General features: G+C 37.3%; 1 protein-coding gene across 4 annotated transcripts in view; it reads right to left on the bottom strand.

Moving 5' to 3' along the window:
• CLIP1 (CAP-Gly domain containing linker protein 1) overlaps positions 1-20,278 on the bottom strand; it is an 84,104-nt gene that overhangs the window by 16,848 nt on the left and 46,978 nt on the right. For 3 of the 4 annotated variants that reach the window (XM_074844354.1, XM_074844355.1, XM_074844356.1), the window contains 12 exons: positions 18,886-18,946; positions 17,736-17,768; positions 13,414-13,518; positions 10,943-11,887; positions 9,510-9,626; positions 8,438-8,495; positions 8,112-8,195; positions 6,932-7,088; positions 6,111-6,276; positions 5,801-6,016; positions 2,444-4,729; positions 1,090-1,227 (listed from right to left, as the gene is read on the bottom strand). In XM_074844354.1, coding sequence (XP_074700455.1) covers positions 1,090-1,227; positions 2,444-4,729; positions 5,801-6,016; positions 6,111-6,276; positions 6,932-7,088; positions 8,112-8,195; positions 8,438-8,495; positions 9,510-9,626; positions 10,943-11,887; positions 13,414-13,518; positions 17,736-17,768; positions 18,886-18,946 — 4,366 coding nt within the window. The remainder of the gene's footprint in view (positions 1-1,089; positions 1,228-2,443; positions 4,730-5,800; positions 6,017-6,110; positions 6,277-6,931; positions 7,089-8,111; positions 8,196-8,437; positions 8,496-9,509; positions 9,627-10,942; positions 11,888-13,413; positions 13,519-17,735; positions 17,769-18,885; positions 18,947-20,278) is intronic. The other variant, XM_074844359.1, reaches the window with a different exon arrangement.

Raw genomic sequence — 20,278 nt, 5'->3', positions numbered from 1 at the left:
GCTGTGGCATTTAGGTTAGCCCAGCTGTTCACTATCCGTTACTATGGGAGCTGCAGAAGATGAAAGAGCCATCAAAAAGAGGCCACAGGGTGCTCAAGATCTGCAGAAAAGATGCCCGTTCAGTGTTAGACCAGACACTCTAGGGCAAAAGAGTGTGAAAGATATTAGTGAAGACATTCTTCCCTTCTCTGAACCCTGAAGTATCACAAAGCGGTGGGAGGACACAGGCTGAAGTACAGGTCCCTAGAGGAACTGCTCTACGTGTTGGACTGCGGAGTTCTTTGGGACCATTGTATAGTGCATAGCTCAGTAGAATTTGTACCTTGCAAACCACAATTCTGATTAACAGAAAAGTGGAAAAAAGAAGCAATTATAACATTACACACATCAAGATCACAAAGAAGATGTACAGCAAAAGGAGTGCATTATAGGTGACAACTGGAGCGGTAATTTTTGTGGATTAGGAGCACTGATACTCAGAGCTCTGAGCACTTCATCGGAGTGTGAAGTTGCACCCCATGCTTACAACCAGGGAACTGAAGCACACAGCGGTCACATCTAAGCAACGGATCCAAAGCTCTATAGCAAGACTGATTAAGCCTCAAGTCAAACCCATGTCTCTGGATTCTGTGATCTACAAAAGCTGCCGTAGCATCCAGAACTCCTATTACGTAAGATATTTTGTTGCTGCACCAAGATTCAAGGGACACGACTTTATATACTGTACAGTATTTGAAACCACATGCAAAATACAAAAGCACATAGCTCACAGAATCACAGAATTGTCTAGGTTGGAAAAGACCTTGAAGATCCTCCAGTCCAACCATCAACCCAACATTAACAGTTCCCAACTACACCACATCCCTCAGCGCTAAGTCGACCCTAATAGCTCAGACGGCTATACAAAGCACCTAGATTTTCCATCAATATGCACTCATCTAGTAAGTTTTCACAAGCCAGTCAGGACTGAGTATTGTGGTGGGAAAATGACAGAATCCACTCTTGCCTCATCTAATTCTCTGTAATTCAATAGCTGTTCCTTATAAACTAGGCAAAACTTTTCACATAAAAGCATTTAAATGTGTTTACTTCATTCTGTAGCTTCTCGTTTGTCTGTCTAGAGTTCTCCAAAGAGGCCAAAGTTTCAATCTTTTCTTTGTGAATGGCATCCTTCTCTTTGGTCACCTTCTCCACAGTCTGGAAAACATCTTCTGCCATTTTGGCAGCCTATATGTAAAGGGGGGTGAGGGAAAAAGGAGTATTACCAAAGGGACCTCTGAAAGCAAAAGATAAAACCACAATACTTTATGCATAGCTCCATGGTTGGCCAACTGCTTTCCAATTAAATAAGGACTTCAACTGGGAATTTAATTGCATTTTGAAGCTGCATAAAGTATAATAATAAATGGACATGAGAAGATTCAATTCCATGCAGAAATAGATCATAACCCCATGCTTGTGTCACCACCGAGGAAACCCATTTTTTCTTTTTAATTCCTGGATTTCTAATTACCACCACTGTGATTGCTCTTAGACTTCTAATCACTTTAGACAGTAGTAGTTCAATAGATATTCACTTCCAACAGCCTGCTCTATTTTCAGAAAACGTGGAATTATAAAAAGTTGTTAATAATTTGAAAAATAATTAAAAATCAAATAGGTGATAAAGCCTATTATTGCATTATTTCATTGTTGTTCATTATGCCCTCATAAAAGGAAATACTTCACAAGAATATTAAAACACCTAGGAAGGCATACCAGGTTATCTTGATTCCAATTTGTATTCAAAATGATTTTATGGGCTTCAAGCCACATGAACTGAAATCTAAAATACTTTACAAAATTTGTTGGTGGTGAATACAAAACACTTCTGTGAATAAAAAGAACACCAGAATTGTCAGCATCTTTAATGGACTGAAAGTCCTCTAATGTAAATTTGAATGGTTGTCTTACACTGCTCTTTATCCAATTGCATTTACCAGAGCAGAATGTTGTTTTATATTTTGAGTAACTCAAATTTGTAGTTTGTTGTAATTTAACATAAAAATCACATCAAGATCTAATCTAAAACCTCACCTATTACTAGTCTAGCTTTTAAGCTGCAGAGTACTTCAACAGAAGGAGCTGCTCAATTTCTCCTACCAGATTCAGGAAACAAAACTTCCTTTTATTCACAGCTTACGTTGTTTTCTTGCAACATTCAGCGACAACATAGGCTTTTATATTTAGAAATATTTTTTTAAAAATATTGAAGTGTCTTTCAGACTCACAGTTACAACTCGAAAAAAATCCCGAAGTAATATATTGAGAGAGACCATAATTCCAGCCTGTTTACACCGAGATGAAGTGCTGATTGTGCAATGAAGTGCAGAGAGAAAACCACCGGGTTAGTGCTCAGTATTAGTATAACCGTACTTGATTGTTTAACTACGTGTTTCAATACCTCAAGTTTTTGTGCTACTGTTTGGGCCTGGAGAGTCTCAATTTCTCTTAGTTTCAAAGCCAGATTGTTCATCTCCTCCTGCAGCGTCTGATTTTTGCCCTGAGAGACCAGCAATTTGCCTGAGAGGTCACTATTAGTTTGTTCTAAAAGTGCTACTTCCTCGCACAGTTTATAATAATCCTTGGAGAATTTCTCCTTCTCTTTCAGTATTTCTTCCTTAATGATGACCAGACTCTTCTGTTCAGCAATCAGGCTGTCATTTTCCTGAAGTAACTTTACTCTCTCTTCCTCCGTCACCTCATGCCTCTGTCGAAGATCATCTAGCGTCTCGGAGACACGGCTGTGTAAGTCCTGGAGCTCTGCTTTTGATTTAGACAAGGAAGCAAAGTCACTCTTCAGTTGTTCGACACTGGAAGCAAGCTGATCTCTCTCTGCACAGAGGGTTTCTTTTTCTTTAATTATTTCTACCAGTTTAGTTTCAGATCTTTCTTTCTCCTGAACTAAAAGTTCTTTCTCAGTCAGAAATTCTTTATTTTTCTCTCTCAGCTCTTCTATCTCCTTCTCTAAGAAGCTGATGTTGCTTTGAAGTTCCATCCGTTCCAACAAAAATGATTCCTTGTCCAGTTTTCGAGCTTCCTTTTCTATGGTTAGGTTTTCTTTCATAACCGCAACCTCTCCATTTAATTGCTGACACTTATCTTGCAATTCAGTCTTCTCTCTAGTCAGCATCTCCCTATCAGAGGAACACGTCTTGAATGAAGATGACAGGACCTGCTCGGCATGTGATACAGCAGCTAGTTCATTTTCTAATGTTCTTTTGGCCTCCTGGGCCTCTTCCAGAAGATCTGAAAGGTCACATTTACAGGCTATTAGCTCTTGATTTTCTAGAGTCTTCTTACTTAGTTCTTCCTTGAGGGCTTCAATGGAATCTTGGAGCATGGTGTTCTCTTGGGCCAGAGCTCTCTTGGCTGAGACATCCAGTTCATGTTCTCTCTTCATATCAGAAATTGCATTTGTAGAAGACTTGTTTTCATCAAGAAGCTCTAAGTATTTGTTCTCCAATTCATTCTTCTCCTGCAGAAGAGCTTCATTGTGCTTTTCAAATTGCAACGACTTACGAAAAACAGATTCCTTTTCTAAGTTCAGTTCGTTTATTTTCTCAGTAAAAACTGTCTCAGCAAGTACAGCATCTACTGTGGCCTTTGCAAGCTTTTCAGTAATTGCCTTATTTTCATTTAAAAGTTCCTCCCTTTCAGCCAAAAGCCTTCGTTCTGATGAAGCAAAAGCCTCTTTCTCTTGAAGTAACTGAATACACTCAGAATTGGATCTCTCTCTTGAGGCTTTAATTTCCTCAAGAAGACAAGAGAGACTAGCAAGGGAATCCTTCAACTCTGTATTGTCTTTCATCACTTTTTTAACTTCTTTATGTTCAGTCTCTAGTTCTGTTTGCATCTCTTCCGTTCTCACCTTTAACGCTTGGTTTTCACTAACCGTATTGTCTAAACTCACACGCAGTTCTTCTATGCTTTTAAGGAGCATCTCCTTCTCAGACTGCAGACTCTGACTTGTCTGCAATAGACTGTTCATTTCATTTTTTAAGTCTATATGTGTATTTTTAAGATCCGAGTGTTTACCTAGGGCTGAATCTCTCTCTGCAGTCAGAATTGACACCTCTTGCAGTAGCTCCCTTTGATCTCTGGTCAGGGCCTCACAAGCATTTTCCAGCTTCTGAATAACATAATCTTTATCTTTAACAACTGCATCTTTCTCTTCCAAAAGTTTCTTCTGACAATTCTCCAGTTCTTCCCATTCCTTGATACGTTTCTGACATACCACATCCATGGCATCTTTGCTGGCCTGAAGTTCTTTCAACTTTTGGAGCAAGGTTGACTCTGAAGACCGGAGAGCATCATTTTCTTGAGTTACCTTCAGAAGGTTTGCCTGTGCTGCCTCTATTTCAGAGAGTAATTTGCTTTTCTCAGAAATTAGTGCTACCTTTTCTGTGTTTTCCTGCTGGCTTCTGGCCTCAGCTTCTTCCTTCTGCTTTAGGATTTCTTTATTTTCTGAATTAAGTTCTTCATTTATTGTCAAAAGTTCTTCTTGGTCTTGCTGCATGAACGAAATCTTTGATTCCAATTCTAGAAGTTTTGATAACAAGGAACCTCTCTCTAATTTTAAAGTATTCCCCTCCTGTGCCAAAGTCTCTTTTTCTGATATCAAACCCCTCATCTTGTCTGACATTAGTTCAATTTCTTTTCTGGCTGATGCTAACACAGAGCTTAAGGACTAAAGAAATAAAGTCAGGGAGAAGGGAAAACAAAAATGAAGTCAAGCAGACAAATGAGGAATGTGGTTTAAGGGCAAATAGAGCTATTGTAACTTAAGTTTTTTAAAAGTGTATACACTGACACACAGTCCCTGTGTGAACTCAACTACTGACAGCCACACCTGGCATTTCATTACAAAACACCCACCATCCACAAGAAAACTTTTCAGTGGTTAAATAATAATTAAAAAAAAAAAACCAAAACATCATAGTTTGAAGGTTTCTCCATACAAGAATTCATCTTGTTTTTAAAACTACTCTCAACAAACTTTCTGAATGTAAATTACTCAGAAAGAAGAGCCACAGAATGATTTCATAATAATCTAAGTGAATTAAAATGCAGGGAGTTATATTAGATACTGACTTCCAATTCTCAAATTCATCTTTTATAGATAATCCTCCTCATGATTGTCAAAAATATATTGTCATAACCTGTTTAATTCAAAACACCACATCAGTGGTGTATTTAAAGTTAACTTGTGTGCCAATTTATACACTAAATATTTTGCTAAAGCATAAAACAAAGATTATAGCAAATAACTGAAGGATGAAAGCAAGCAGTAATGTCAAAGAAACAGGAAAAAACTAAAGTCAAGCTATATACTAAATAGTTGCACATAATATGGGATCATACTACAGAAAATAATTTGTGTTACACACCTGAAATTTTGTAAGTGTAAAAAATATTTTTAATTAAAATATGTTCACAACATATTTTAAAAATCATGCATTTAAAAAACAGAGAATAACATTTGGCTCCAACCAATTGTGCTGAGCCAGGTATCAATGAACATAAAATGCTAACATCAAAGGACTGTGTATCATGGATTCTTGTGTAATCTAGAGAAGACAACCAGTTAGCCATGTATGCTTCTCTTCCCTAACCAATATTAATCTACCCTGGAAAAGCTGAAAAAAGAAACATTGAAAAAATTTACTATGAAATGGTGAAGCCAGGCAGAAAATAGCGATTCACTGAAACAGAAAGATTTAAACTTTAAATTATTTGCAGAGTAACAAAGCATACATACTCTGGCCTGTTCCGCTTGCTTTTTCAGCTCCTCAGCCTGTGTTTCTAACTCATTGTTTTTCCTTTGTGCAATTTTCAGTGCCTCTTCTGCATCCAGCAAGTTCTGCTTGAACCCTTTGACATCTGCATCATGTTTAGTGATCATCTCAGAAGTTTCTTTTTCATACTTTGCCTGAAGATCCTTATACTGATTTTGGCTAGTCTCGACTTGCTTTTTCTGATCGAAGATAAAACAATTGGTACACAGTTAAAGAAGCAGTGGTACAATATTCTGCACGTAGTTAGCTAGTGCTTTTTAAAGTTCTTCTTACCATGTCCATTAATTGATCCTGCAAATTTTTCAGTTCTGCTTGATGAATCTTGAGAGTTTCTTGCTGACTCTGCTCAGCTTTCTGTGTTGTTTGCTCCACATTTTCCTGAAGCTGAACAGCCTTTTCATTTGCCTTTGTAAGCTCAAGTTGTATTTGCTCCAACTGCCTAGAAAGACCAAATAAAAGAACATTACTTTTTGCTGACTGCACGACAAGCACAGAGATGAAAGACTCTAAATTATGCTGAAGTTCTATACGCTGTCCAAGCATTTAGAAAGAGATTTAATTATTTAACATACAGAGAATGTTCTGCTAAATTAAATATACACAACTGAGACTGAGTGCTTGCTTGTGTGCAGAGCGACACAGCTGTCAGTTACTTTGCCCCCAGTCTGGGGTTTCGTAAAGGTAAAGAACAACTATTCTACATACAATTTTTATTTGAAAACAAACACATTTTCTCTTGCTAGACAAAAATGTGACCCAAGTCTTTTATATATCCAAGTAAGCCAAGATTATCAGGTAATCAAATAATTATGAAACAAATCACAAAACAGTCTAGATTATGAAAAAGGTCATTTACTCTGAGCAATGAGAAGCATGTTACATAAGGGTTTTAGAATTATAAATATTAGATGCTCTTCAAATCACTTTCGAGGAGACTGTTTTGATTAATTCAGTTTGATAGAATAAGTTCACTTGTCATATCAATGTGACACTCAGGAGCATCTTGTTCAGATATTTACAGAAAGATAAAATGAGAAGCTGCGAGTGCAGGACTAACGAATTCATGTGAAAAAGTTCTGACAACAACAGAATACCTTTCTTTTAACCGGAGCTCATCATTCATTTTCGTAAGCTGGGCAGAGCTGTCTCCTGAAGACTTCATGATCTCTGCAATATCATTTTCAAGTTTGGCTTTAGCTTCAATCAGTTGCTGTTCTCTCTCTTCTCGCTCCTTTAATTTCTTCTCCATCACTGAGCAAGACAAAGGTTGTTAGTCTAGTAAATTTAAGAGAAAGGGTATGCACAGACTAGCTAGGAGATAGTAAAGAACTATAAACAGAGCAATGTTGATGCTACAGACCTTGCAAATTACCCTTTTAGAATAAAAAATTATGATTGTTTGAATTTTGAACTGTTAACTGTAGCAGAAGGTTAAGAACTCTTCAGAAATAGTAGAAAAGCAACTAGTCGAGAAATCTTTCAGGTGATTCACGTAACTTCAGGCCACGAGAAGTGATTACGAGTTGTACCCATATCAGAGGGTAACCACGCAACATAATAGGAGAGGTATGCACATCTTATAGGCGAGACAACTCACCAGCTATTTAGTAGAGCAGTGGAAGACAAACAACGCAAACAACATGAAGCTACAGTGAAAAAATTACTCAGTCCAAGGCAGGCACTGCCACCGAGGGCAAGGGCAGCCCTTGGGATGACTTCTACAGTCCCAACAATGCCTACACAGTACATAATAATTCTCAATTTCTTTCTACATTGGTTTTAAATCGAGATGTACAACTAGAAAGATACAGCAAGACTCCTTCCTATGAGATAGGAAGAAGGAGATGACCAGACTAGCATACAGTCTTTTTGATGTCCTTGAGAAAAAAACACTGCTTATGGACAAAGCTTCTGTGAATTAACTATCTTATTGTTGTAATTCTTCAGGCTGGTCCCCAAGCCTTTGTCTGGTACGTGACCATCACCACAGCACGATTTTGTGGCAACATCAAACAAGAACTGAACTATTGATTTGGAATACACTCAGCCAGGAAGTCTTCTGCCTTACTGCACTATTTCCTTTACATTATCATCACCTTGCTGGGTCACTACACACAGTGCCACAAAAGCTGTTTTCTGCCTAGAAAAAAAGGCTTTCTTTTGAAGGCATTTGTGCAAGCATTAGCTACTATGACATTGCGAGCTGAGCGAGAGGCATACGAAAGCACAAAGCTGATATATTTTTCAAAATATTCCCTTTTATTACTTCCTTACCAGTCAAACTAGACTTCAGCTGTTCCAGTTCTGAAGACATGAGTGCAAACTGCTCTTCTTTTTGGTTTAGTTTTTTTATCGTTTCTATGCAAGTAAAATTTTGAAAACAAAGTTAGTAACTACTTAGATGCAGACAATTCAACCTACTTGCAAGGTATATTACTCTTAAGAAAAGAGGCTGCAAGTAATCCTGTCCTTGCCATAGCTGCTGAAACTGCTGTGCTGCCAGGTGTCAATTTGAAAAAAAAAAAACCCACCACCTTTATTTTGCAGCATTTATCTTCTGCAGCTTTCTAGTTCTTTGCTTAATTTAGAAGCAGACATACCTTGCATAGTTTGTTGAACATTTTCTGCTTCATCAGCTGCACTAGTAAACTTTTCTTTCTGCAAAATGGATAAAAACCTAAGGTAAGATTTGGTCATAGCAGTATAATTCAACCACTGAATTTATGTTAGTTACCTCTCAAGTACAAAATAGAACAGTCTTCACTCCTATCATAAATAGATCTTAAGTTTTTGAATTACAGTTTAGCATAGATATATTCAGCAACATAAAGCAAGATTTTCCCTTGCCTTGGTTGCAAGCAAGTCCCTAAACTTTCAGAATAACTTCTCCATCAACTAGCACAGCAACAGAACTGCAGCCACGAGTCCAGTGTAGGAGATGTGATTTCTGGGCTTCTCAACGCAAGAAGCTATCCATGCTGCTCACAGGCTGCAAGTGGACATGTGCAACCTTGTGATCAATCTCAAAACTAGAGTGTTTCCCAGATTTACCAGCAGGAAGAGATGCTGGACTGTGAAGAAAAGGGAGGATCCTGAGGAAGATAAGAAGCGAGACTCTTCCACCAACTTCAAATATTTACTATGGCCATGGAAAGATTTTATGACAGGGACAGTGAAACCTAAAAACATGTCTTTTTGTTACTAACTCTGTGGAGTTTCTCAGGAGAATCCCACCCAACTACAGAATACTTGCAAACTTAATTAAATTTGCAAAATGAGAAGTCAGGTGAAAAATGTCTTCCAAAACCATTTGCAAGACATGCGTATAGCGAACATTAATTTGTACAACAGGTATAATAAAGGGCCATGTGTTCCTTAATGAGTAGTCTAAATTTAAGCTACATGCTGCTTTTGATTTGGTGTAATATTTTTATCTGAAATCCATAAACAGATGAGTTCTATTTAGACAAAACACCTGATAACACAGAACTCAGGTGAAATGCTCCTTTCATTCTGAGATGGATCCTGTTAGTCACAAACCCTTGGCTTCATAAGTAAAATAGCTTTGCAAAAACTTTGCTCAGTCAGAGCTGATCCTCAGATTTCCATTACGCTCTCACCATGAAAACCAAAATCCAAAGGATAAAGTCAAAATTTTTGGGTATTACTCACCAAAACTTGAAGTTCCTTTTCCAAAGAATCTTTAACTTGATTTACTGCACTCAAGTTTTTCTCAAGGTCAAGAAGCTTTTGCTCTTTGCCCTGCAGTTCTTTGGCCAGATTACTAGCCTAACAGAGATGATGAAATGGAGTAAAATAAAATTAAACATGAATGAAAAAATAAGAAATTAAAACTTGAATCTGAAAGAAATAACTGTAATATTAAAGTCACTGTAAGATGAAAAATAAAAAAAACAAGAAAAAAATGTGATGTATTAACTGAGTGAAGCTGATTTCCACTGATGACTACATCACAGTTCTAACTGCATCTTGGAATATATTTAAAGTAATTAAAATTTAGTTTTCTTGGAATTAATGATGAAAACATCATTTAATGGCAGACATTTTTGAGTACATTCAAAATTTCCAAAGTAACAGCATCAGTTGAATTAGTAGTTTTGCTTCTTTATTGTTTTAACTTTTTCATCTGATAAATTTAGCATTTATGTTTCAACTGGCTATTCAGACCAATACACATACAGGGATGTAATTTTTCAAAAGGCTCTGTACCACACCCAGGGGTAGTGCAGAAACCCAGGGTGACCTCAAAAATAGAGTCAAAGATCCGTTGAAATGTAGTATCTTGGAACCATCTGTGAAGGGTTTAGGAAAGCTGTGCAGTTACTTTCCCACTACTCTTACAGTTAGAGCTCTAGCTTGTCAGGTCATACATAGATTGGGGATGTGGGGGAACCCCTAAAATGAAAGACTGTCTTACCACCTTTATCCCTAGCTGCAGTGGTGGAACAACTTTCAAGTACTGAAATGCCATGCTATCAACTTTAAAGAGACATTTCATCCAAAACCAAGAAAAATCTTGGTAAGATGTATCATGCTGCAGTCTGTGCTTCAAAAATGCTGCGAAACAGTGCCTAACAACATCACTGCATACCCTTGTCTTCAAGAAAAGTTCCACCAAGATCCTTTTTGCTTTCTTTTGGTTTTAATAGCCTCTTCCATCATCTTGTTTGATGAGAGGCAAGATAGCAAAGGTACAGGGGAAACATTTCCCCTCAAGTCACTTTTTATCTGAATACCTCTACCACTAAAGGTTAAGAACTGGTATATTAAGAGGATTCTTCTCCCAAATAAGCCAAACTAACTTTTTGATAACACAAAGCTTTCAGCAGAGGCATGCTGAAGCTTGCACCAAGAAAACAGAGAAAGATTTTTTTTTTTCTTTTGCTGAGTGGTGCAGACCAAGCACTAGAAACCTGTTTAGAGACACGAAAGTTAACACCTTCTCTAAACCTCCTCAGATGGTACTATGATACGCATTCAACAGGACTTGTTTCTTCTGTGATGTATTCGCTATAGCAGATTAGAACAGTACAAATGTAAAACAAAAACAAAGTAAAAATAAAAGGATGGATGTTGATACAAACCTTGCTACTTCCATCAACCTTTTCAGTCTCTAAATTCTGAATTTGTTTCTCAGCTGCCTCAAGCTGCTCGCTAAGTTTCTGGATTTCCAATTTACCTTCAGAATTGGCTTTCTGAAGTGCAGCAAGGTCCAAAAGCTTTTCTTCAGCAGCTTTGATCTGTGGTGTAAGACTATCAATAACTTTGGTTTGTTCATTGTACTTGGCTTGCAGTACCTCTAGCTCCTTTACCTTTATTTCAGCTTCCTGTAATTTGTTTAAAGTGTCTTCCATTTCTACTAGATGCTGATCTTCCACACTTTCCAGTTTGGTCTTCAGGCTTTCCAGGTTTTGCTCTTTCTCCTCTGTGACTGCCAACAGTTTTGCTTTCAGTGACTCAATCTCTTTTAAATGATGAGATTTTTCATTTTCCTGCTTCAGTTTTAAATTTGACATTTCATTTTCATAGTCTAATTTAATCTTCTCAATCTGAGTCTTTAACTCCGCAAATTCTGCTGTCTGAGCCCCTACACCTTTGCTGAAAGAGACTTTTAGTTCTTCCATTGCTTGCTGATGGGAGGCAATTGCAGATTCCAGCTTTGACTTCCATAGCTCTATTACATCTGAGTTCTCCTTGTTGGCGTGATCAAGCTTAGTTTTCAAGGATTCATTTTCTTTTGCCATTCTCTCATTCGAAGCTGAAAGTGATTTGATTTCTTTCTGCAACGCTTCTTCACTAATTCCAAACTTCTCCTTCAGTGAATTCATCTCATTCTGATGTTCTTTGCTAACTGCAGCCATTTTTTCTTGCAAAGAACTTATTTCTTGTAACAATGAAAGAGAAGTGTCCACATCATCAATGTGCTTACTAGACTCTAATCTCCCTCGAAGCTCAGCTACTTCCTTCACCCGCAATGCTAGATCTCTTTCTAGTTCCATGATGCGAGATTTTTCTGATACCGTGGCCACCTATGATTAACAGCATTTTAAGAAAAGAAGAAAGAATTATAAAAGATATGTTTAATACAAAGACACTTAGGCCTCACTGAAAAGAAACCACTGAGTGTTGCAAACTAACATTATTAGTGTATTCTTACCAGCATTTTGGATTAGAATACCTTTGAGTTTCATTGTCAACTCCTATTTCTATGGAAATTCTAAAGAAACCTTAGAGTAAAAGCAAATGCTGCTTTTACATGGAAGGCTGTGAAACAAGACCAACTGTTGTTTCATTTATGTATAAATTATTGCTTTTAAAAAAAGAAAAATGTCCACATCTTTGTATTACATGCATATTACATTCTTTCTAAAGGTGAAACTTATTTAAATTCATTTTTCTGAAGTTATCTAGAAATAATGACTTGCTAAACAGCTTACAAACCACACTTATGTATATTATCAGAGTTTAACAAAATGGTTCTCGGAACCATTTTATAAGCAGATTGAAAAAGAAAGGAGAACCCTGAGGTCTTTATTTTTTGAAATAACTGCTTCCAAATTCATCTCATGCCAGCTATAAGACTGTCAGAGAAAAATATGAACACATTTGTAGCCTACAAATCCTTTGAAATTCCTTCTATATCCACTCCACTGTTCTCTCTGGAAAAGTGTCCTCACTTTATCTGAGCTTTTCTCTGGCTGTTGAAGCAGCTTGTGGTATGGGAAAGCACACGAAGCTACCACAATTGTTTCTAATTAGGAACTTACTGTTTCAACCTCCTTACTATACCAACATCCTGGAAAAGATATTACTTACCTGCAATTGTTTTTTAAAAGTACTTATTATATAGTACATTCTTGGTTTTATAATATTCATCCATATCTCAACTTCAAGAAAAGCTGCATGTGTGAGCATGAATATATATATAAAAATATCTATCCTTAAAAATTGACATCTGCTGAACTTCCAACTTCGGACAATGTACATCCAGGGATATTTTGACATGTAACAGTATTTTAATGCTACTGGGATATCCATGAAAAGTTTATGTCATGGGTGGAAAAAAAGAACTAAAAAGCCACTGCAAACTATGACTTAGCAAAGCAAGTAGTACAGCAACTATATAGGACCTCAGAAACCAATCCCCAAATACTAAGTTTGTGTTAAAAGCATTGGCACAGTTGATCATACTTTTTTGGGATTTATCGAACTTTGTTACTTCTAAAAATGAACCACTGAACATTCCTTTATGTCAATTCATGGTCCCACTTGCTATTTTTGTCTTGGATTCAAGTATTAATTTTGCCATTTTAAGACATCTTACCTGAACTGTCCTGAAGAAATGAGTATACATATACAGGCGTACACACACACACAACACTGAAGCTCAAAATTAATGCTTATTTTTAAAGTGTTCCAGCTATATCTATAGCAGGTACTGGTCACGGCAGGAGCAAGGATCTGTTTCAGCATGTGTTATACCCAGCAGACTGTGTCATCAGAAATCTTCCACAACACAAATCAGTCTTGTTATTTAAATAGTGAAAACCATTACCCTAGTGTCTTCTAACTCCCTCTGGAGTTTGTCAGCTTTGGTCTTTTCAAAGAGCAGGCTCTGTTCAAGCTCCTTAATGCGGGCATGCTCCAGTTTGGTCTGCGTCTGTTAGTAAAAAGGGAAAGGAAGAGAACACAACGGTGCCACCATCACATGCCAGCACAAGAAGAGGGAGCCACATGCAGGCCGTGCTGCCAGAATCTTCTACCAATGATGAGCAGAGAAGATGCAGTGGATAAAATGAACAGGGAAATGCTATGGATGAGAAAGATGGACTGAAAGTGTAAATGGACTGACGTGTAAAAAAAAAAAAAGTAAAAAAGAAAATCACAAACAAAGAAATATGAACAAAAAAGTTTCATGCAGCCAAGTAGAAGTTATTTATCAGTACATGAAGTTTTCAGCACAAATTAGAATAGTTATGTAAAAAAATATATGTGTATATATATCTGTATCTGTTCTAACAGGATGGTAAGGCCCTTTCCTTGTCATCCCACTAACCTTTTTCTTTAATGTACTGGGCTTATTTTAGAAATGATTTAGTTATTAACCAGGGGACAAAAATTCACCACTGAAGCTCATGTGGCAAATCAAAACTTTTTAATTTTTTTTTTTTTTTTTAAATAGTAGCTGTATCTCAAGTCTCAGCCATAAAAATCTTTTTGGCCAAGACCTGGGAACATTAAGGTTCATTTGTCACTATGGTATGAATTATTTGAATAGAAATAGAAAGAAAATAGTTGTCTGTAACTGCAGAAGCCTCCTAGTTCTTCCTCCTCCTCCTTTTTCAGGAAGGAAACAAGCAACAAGTAAGATTCTCCAAAACCAGGTAAAAAAGTGAATCCGTCTGGTTGCTCTATAGTTACTGAAGTCTAAATACATTAAACAAGATGTGGAAGTAAGGAAAAAAGATATAAGATCTTTGTCATTTTAATAAGTTCCTAAAGAGAAGCAGGAAGCAGATGAAATTGAGTAGGTACTTTCTGCCTTTTGCTTACAAAGAGGTAGAATTTTTAGCAAGAACACAGAATACTGGATATTCTGGCTTGATATCCAGATACTCCCAGAGGCCCACAAGAAAGCTTGAACTTTGAGAGATGGAGGTAAAGTCCAGCAGCTAGTTCAAATGTGCCTTGCACCTCTGAAGTGGGGAAAAGGTGAGGGGTGGGGAGGAGAAAAAAGAAATATAAAGAGGTAAGAACCAGGTGCCATGCTTAGTTCTGAAGTGCCGAGATTCGAGTATTGTGTCAATTCTGGCAGGTCACTATTAGGTTGAATTTACTAAACAATCTAAATTAAAAGGATTATGAAAGTCTGTTGTTGCTTCACAGTGTCTTTTCCAAGAAGAGGAGCTTTACAAGGCTTGCCCACATTAAGAGTCAGGTGGATGTCCAGAAGAAGACTGGATGAAGTTGAAGATGTGTTTATTAACCAAAGAAGTTGCATCCACCAGTCTTGATGAAAATTCGCCACACAGCTTAACTGTCACAGTTAATTTTCTGCAGAACAAAGTAACACAGTAACCCCCAAACCCTACAAACTACTATTAACAGAAGAGAGTCCTGCAACCCGAACAGCTACCCACTGAACACTGGATTGAAAGAATTGAAAAAGGCAGGAAGATGCGTGAATAATTCCAAAGTCACACTCATGCCAAAGCCGCAGTGCAGCAGTGTGTGCACAGCTGGCAGGACACTGCTGCTTCTCTGATCTTTGCAATATGATATTTAAAAATCCCTACAGAACTGTGTTATTTATAGAGTGACAAGCTGATTAGTAATGCCTCCAAACCAGCTGCAGCAGTTAAAGATCTTATGTAGTCTCTGCAGAGCAAGTGGGATGGGGATGAGCCTCTTGTTTTCCTTCAGTCCTCTTTTACTCCAAACACAGTATTCCTTCGGACATCAAGTTATCTTCTTTCCCAAAAGGATGCAGACATCTGGAGGTTTAACTTTATAAATGTTTTTCCAGCTGAAAACGGTCGACTCTTTTACTATGTAGTTACTAGGTCCAAAATACTAAAATCTACTAACACTAAAAGTTGCTTCTTAGATTTGTCTGTTTTTTAAATTCCGTATCAGATTTGTTTCTCTATCAGTGGAAGATCTTCAGTGCGTATGAGGGGGAAAAAAAACCCATGAGAACACGGATTATTGTTTTCGCCTCCCACAGCCTTTGAAAATGGAACTAAGTATTCTAAGGGAAATAACATTATAATTCAGTCTTCTCTCTGAGACAGGTTAGTATTAGTTCTGATCCACAACAAAATTGGAAGCCTGAAAAGTAATCTATTTTAAAAAATTGAATATTCATACCTTCCTTGCTCTAATACACCAAAGGGATCTAATAAAACCAAGAAACCCCAAATCTGAGAGTTGCAGAATTCTCCCTGCATGACTTTGCAAAATAAGCTAGCTTAAGTTTTTCTACATTATATAAAACCCAAAACACTTTGATCATTAATTTTACAGACATTGCTTTACTGCTGCAAAGCTCAGATATACCATCACTGATTACTGGGGGCTTTTTTAATCCCATCTCTTATATATTTCCTTTATATGTATATGTACATTTATATGTACATATGTATATTTATATGTATATATACAAAGGAAAATAAGTTAAAACCCTACCAAAATGGAAATAAAAGATTAAAAAAAAAATACTCCAGAGATCTTTGCTAGACACCTTTTCCCCCATTTAGGGCATGAGGGATTATTTCTTTAAAGAATTCTGACTTCCAAGGGACATGCTCTGGTTTCCCTGAGGTAAAAATCACTGCAAAATTTTGAATCACTCAAATTTCTCTCCTGATCATCTAGAGAGAAATATCTTAATGATTATGTTCCTCTTTGAGGAAATCCAGAGCACAGTAAACTGAGAAGAGCAGAATAGTACAAAAAGAAGAAAAGAATTTGATTGTAAACCTTCACTTGGATGGAAAAGAAAAACAGAAAATAAAAAACCACAACCACCACCAACAAAGGAAGCATCTTCACCTTCTCCAAAGCTTCACAGTCAGATTAAGAGTGGTAGAGAAATGGGACGAGCCTTACTCTGCCTTGAACCTCAAAGAATGCCACTTAAATAAACTTCAGAAACCAGTCATCAGCTATTTTCAGCACTTGTGTATTCTAGCTACTCTTTCGGATCAAAATAAACCTTACTGTTGAATTCTCCATCTTTAGGTCAAACTGTGAGATTGTGCTGAAGCCATAAATGCTGATAATCAGTTCTAGGATAGGGGCAAGACGACCTTCACTCCCTTCGTGCTGGGGTAACAATCACAGAACACGACTGAGATTATGAAGCATTAGCCTGGAGACCAAGTGATCACCCACTCCTCTCCTTTAGAGAGTGAAGATGTCAATTTTTTATGGAAAAACTGGAATAGGGAAGTCGGGAGTAGATAGGATTAAACAAGGAGTGCACAAAACAAGAGAAAGGAAGGGCACATGCAGATTTACTTCTAACACACCGTGAGCCCGATTGGAAGAATAGAGGAGACCCAGATCGCTGAAGTAGCTTCGCAAAAGGACCACCTAAGAACGCACAGCAGGAAACCAGTTTTAGTCTTGAGAACTTCCTATTTGGGCTGGGGATGCAGCAGAGGAGGCAACCTGGGATAAATTTTCCCGAGTTCAATCAAAGAAAGGGCTTTTAAATTCCACTATTCTGAGCTATGGAAGCAGGAGGGTTGCTTAAACGTCTTGTAAGGCAATTTCTATTATCCAGTAGCAGAGTTTTTCCCACACAATTTGAAGAGAAGCTACATGAAGATACGGTAAAAACAGACAGCTTTGCACTCTAATTCTTCAGATATTTTTAATCGTCTCTCCCCTTAGCATTTCATGTCAAAAAAGATAAGGGAAGGTGGGGAACATACCAATTTTTTTCCTCAGAAAAATTTAACTGGCTAATTGCATACTGCATCTATTGAACAGCAATAGGAGCTCATAGGAAAGCATGCAGAATTTTGTGAAGAAAACAGCTAAAATCCTGCATTTCAATGAAAGACATTACAACATCCTGGACAGTCATTTTCTACAAGCTCCTATACTCTTCAATTAGTTGCAAAGATTTTGATCCTAAAGAATTCTAATGACACATTCGCCCTCTCTTCAGTTAATGGGGATTACAACGTTTAGTCATTACACACATTCCTTTTGATAAATGTTGTAATTGCTCTGAAAGCAACATGCACACAAATACTAGAGTCAATGTTTCAATAACAGATTATGCAGTTAGTGAATAAGTATAAGCATTTTCTGCACACAATCTGTTAACATGGGATGTCTCTGCACAGTTAAGTGCCCTCTTACATTTTCTGGGTCTTCCGAAATCTGCCTCTTTCGCTATCAGTAAAATTAAAAAAACAAACAAACAAAAATATTTCACCTGCAGACTTAGCACTATCATTCCAACACAAACAACAGTTTCATTACCTTAAATTCAGTTTAAACTCTCGATGTTATGCATCTTGACAAACCAGAGTCTTTAAAGATGGTTTGCCATGACTATCAACTGATTTAACATAAAATAAAAAATTAAAATTTTTCCATGGACTAAACAATAAAAGAAGCATTCTATGAAGAGTCTAGATAGGTATCTTAAAATGAATGGAAGACTAAAATAAAAGAAATGTTATATGAAATGAATACTTTTCATAAGGCTAGCACTTTGGTCATAAATGGTTTACAGGAACACGAGTTAAATAAGTTTGTACTTTATGCTGTGCAAGAAGTTCTAACATTTTTCTGATTAGACAACAACAGAGTAGAACAATTAAAAAGTATCTTGCTTTTTAATTTGAAATATGGGATAAAAATTGGCAGGATTCAAATATCTGAGAGTAAACCTTCATTAATTTTTTTCCTATTCTGATTGTATAACAACATCCTGTGTTTTGGCCCAACATTATAGTTATACAAACAGTAGAAATAAAAACTGCACACATTAATTGCTGTTTAGATTTTGTGTACAGTAACTCTCAGGACAAAACACTCTTTGTTAATCAATCTTCCCTAAGGAAAGCACAGGGATTATTCAAAAAATTGACTGAAGACAATTTTCAAAGGCATAAATATTAACTTGCAATTTCATGACTTCAAAATGATTTTTTGGTGGTGGTTACTTTTAAGAAATTTCAGAAACATTAGTAAGATATAAAATAAAGCATCAAAAAGTCGAGTTTTCTCTGAATTAATTACTTGAAACAACTACAGCCATTTCACAGTACAACCCTTGTCAAAGCGTGTAACTGAATTAAGGGTGCAATCCTGTAGTTCCAGGACAGGTAGCTTACTCATGGACTGAAGAACTGGGAATCGCTTTCATGTGCTTTGCATATGCTTGGTATTGCATCTATTAATCATTCCTGCCTTTCTCTTCTGGAGAACAGTACACTTAATCTGAACTGACTGCGTTTCTGTGTCCTACTACACCCTGTTTACAAAGCTGGAGATATTTTACCTCTAGGTCTCCTTTGGTAATGGATTCTTCTTCCACACGGAACTGAAGGTCTTCAACTTTCCTGTGGGGACAATTTATTAAAATTCAGATAACTTTGAAAGAAAATGCTTTCGAGCTGACTTTTCAGTGGAAATCAGAACTACAGTGACATCATTCTGATTGTACCAGCAAACCGCAAGAAACACTAAGGAGAAATCTCTCGCATCGGAGAGAAGGAAAGCCATTGTCTTTAAAACACAACCACTGACAAAGTAGGGCATCAGTCTTCCTGCAGCTCTATAAAGAATTTTGTTGCATTTCCTGACGAGATAAAAAGAAAACCTTTAAGTCATCACTGATTCTCTCATTCTTTCACCCTTCTGCACATCCTCAAAAGAGGTGACCTAAATGAACAGTTTGATCTCACATTTAGTATATTCTACCATTCACCTAAGAAACAGTCAGAAAGTTGCGACACATCCAAGATACCCACAGGCCTTCTAGAATTGTGCTGGTCAACTTGCATCAAAATCTAGCCTAGACAAACATGTTAGGTGTCAAGATGAACTGCAAGATGCAGAATGGGAGCGCAATCAAGAACACTGACTTGCCCGGCCCATTAGAGGAGTCTTAGAATGAGAAGACAGAAGTGAGAAGCTAATATCTGACTTAAAATAAGATTTGTAAAAAGTTATTTCTTCCCTCCCCTGACTCTGGTATACCCCAACAAACAAGGGGCCAGATCTCCTCCTTTTCCCCTTGATCCTTTCAACACTGTAAGATGTTGCAAAGGAAGAGACAAGCATGTCTTCTTTCCTTTGAATTACACACATTGCCGGTACCCACAGCTTGACTGACAGATGTAGAAATCATTGTATCAAAGGGAGTTACAAGTGATGGATGTCTAAAATAAAAGGACAGTAAGAACTTATTACTGGAAGTGGGTCTCACCAATGTGCTTTGGAAAACAGCGGATTAAAGATTATTTGACTTCCAGTCACTGGAGACTGACTCGAATACATATTACAGAGAACTTTCAAAGTAAATAAGCCTAGAGTGGTTAGGAGGAAGGAAAAATATTACACTGCTGAAGCTGTGAAATGCTTTCCTGGCTGCAGGATGTCACTTTGGTGAATGGGTAGCAGGCGCAGAGCGGCACTGCCACGCTGCCTAGCAACACGCTGAAGGTGAGCTCAAGGCCATGGAGGATTGCGGTAAAACAGACCCCCACTGACCTGGCATTCAGCAAAAGCAGGTCCACAGCCAGGCTACCCGAGGTGCTGCAAAGCTGTCCCTTTTTTTTTTTTTTTAAATTTTAAAAGTCCACTGCATTATTTCATAGAGAATATACAAAAAATTCCAGACCTAACTCTACTGCTTGTTTTAAAAATTCAGGTAGAGTGGGTCCCATAAA

The sequence above is a fragment of the Strix aluco genome, chromosome 18, assembly GCF_031877795.1.
Source record: "Strix aluco isolate bStrAlu1 chromosome 18, bStrAlu1.hap1, whole genome shotgun sequence".
Taxonomy (NCBI): domain Eukaryota; kingdom Metazoa; phylum Chordata; class Aves; order Strigiformes; family Strigidae; genus Strix; species Strix aluco.
The sequence above is the reverse complement of the archived record's forward strand: the minus strand, read 5'-3'. Positions and strand labels throughout refer to the sequence as shown.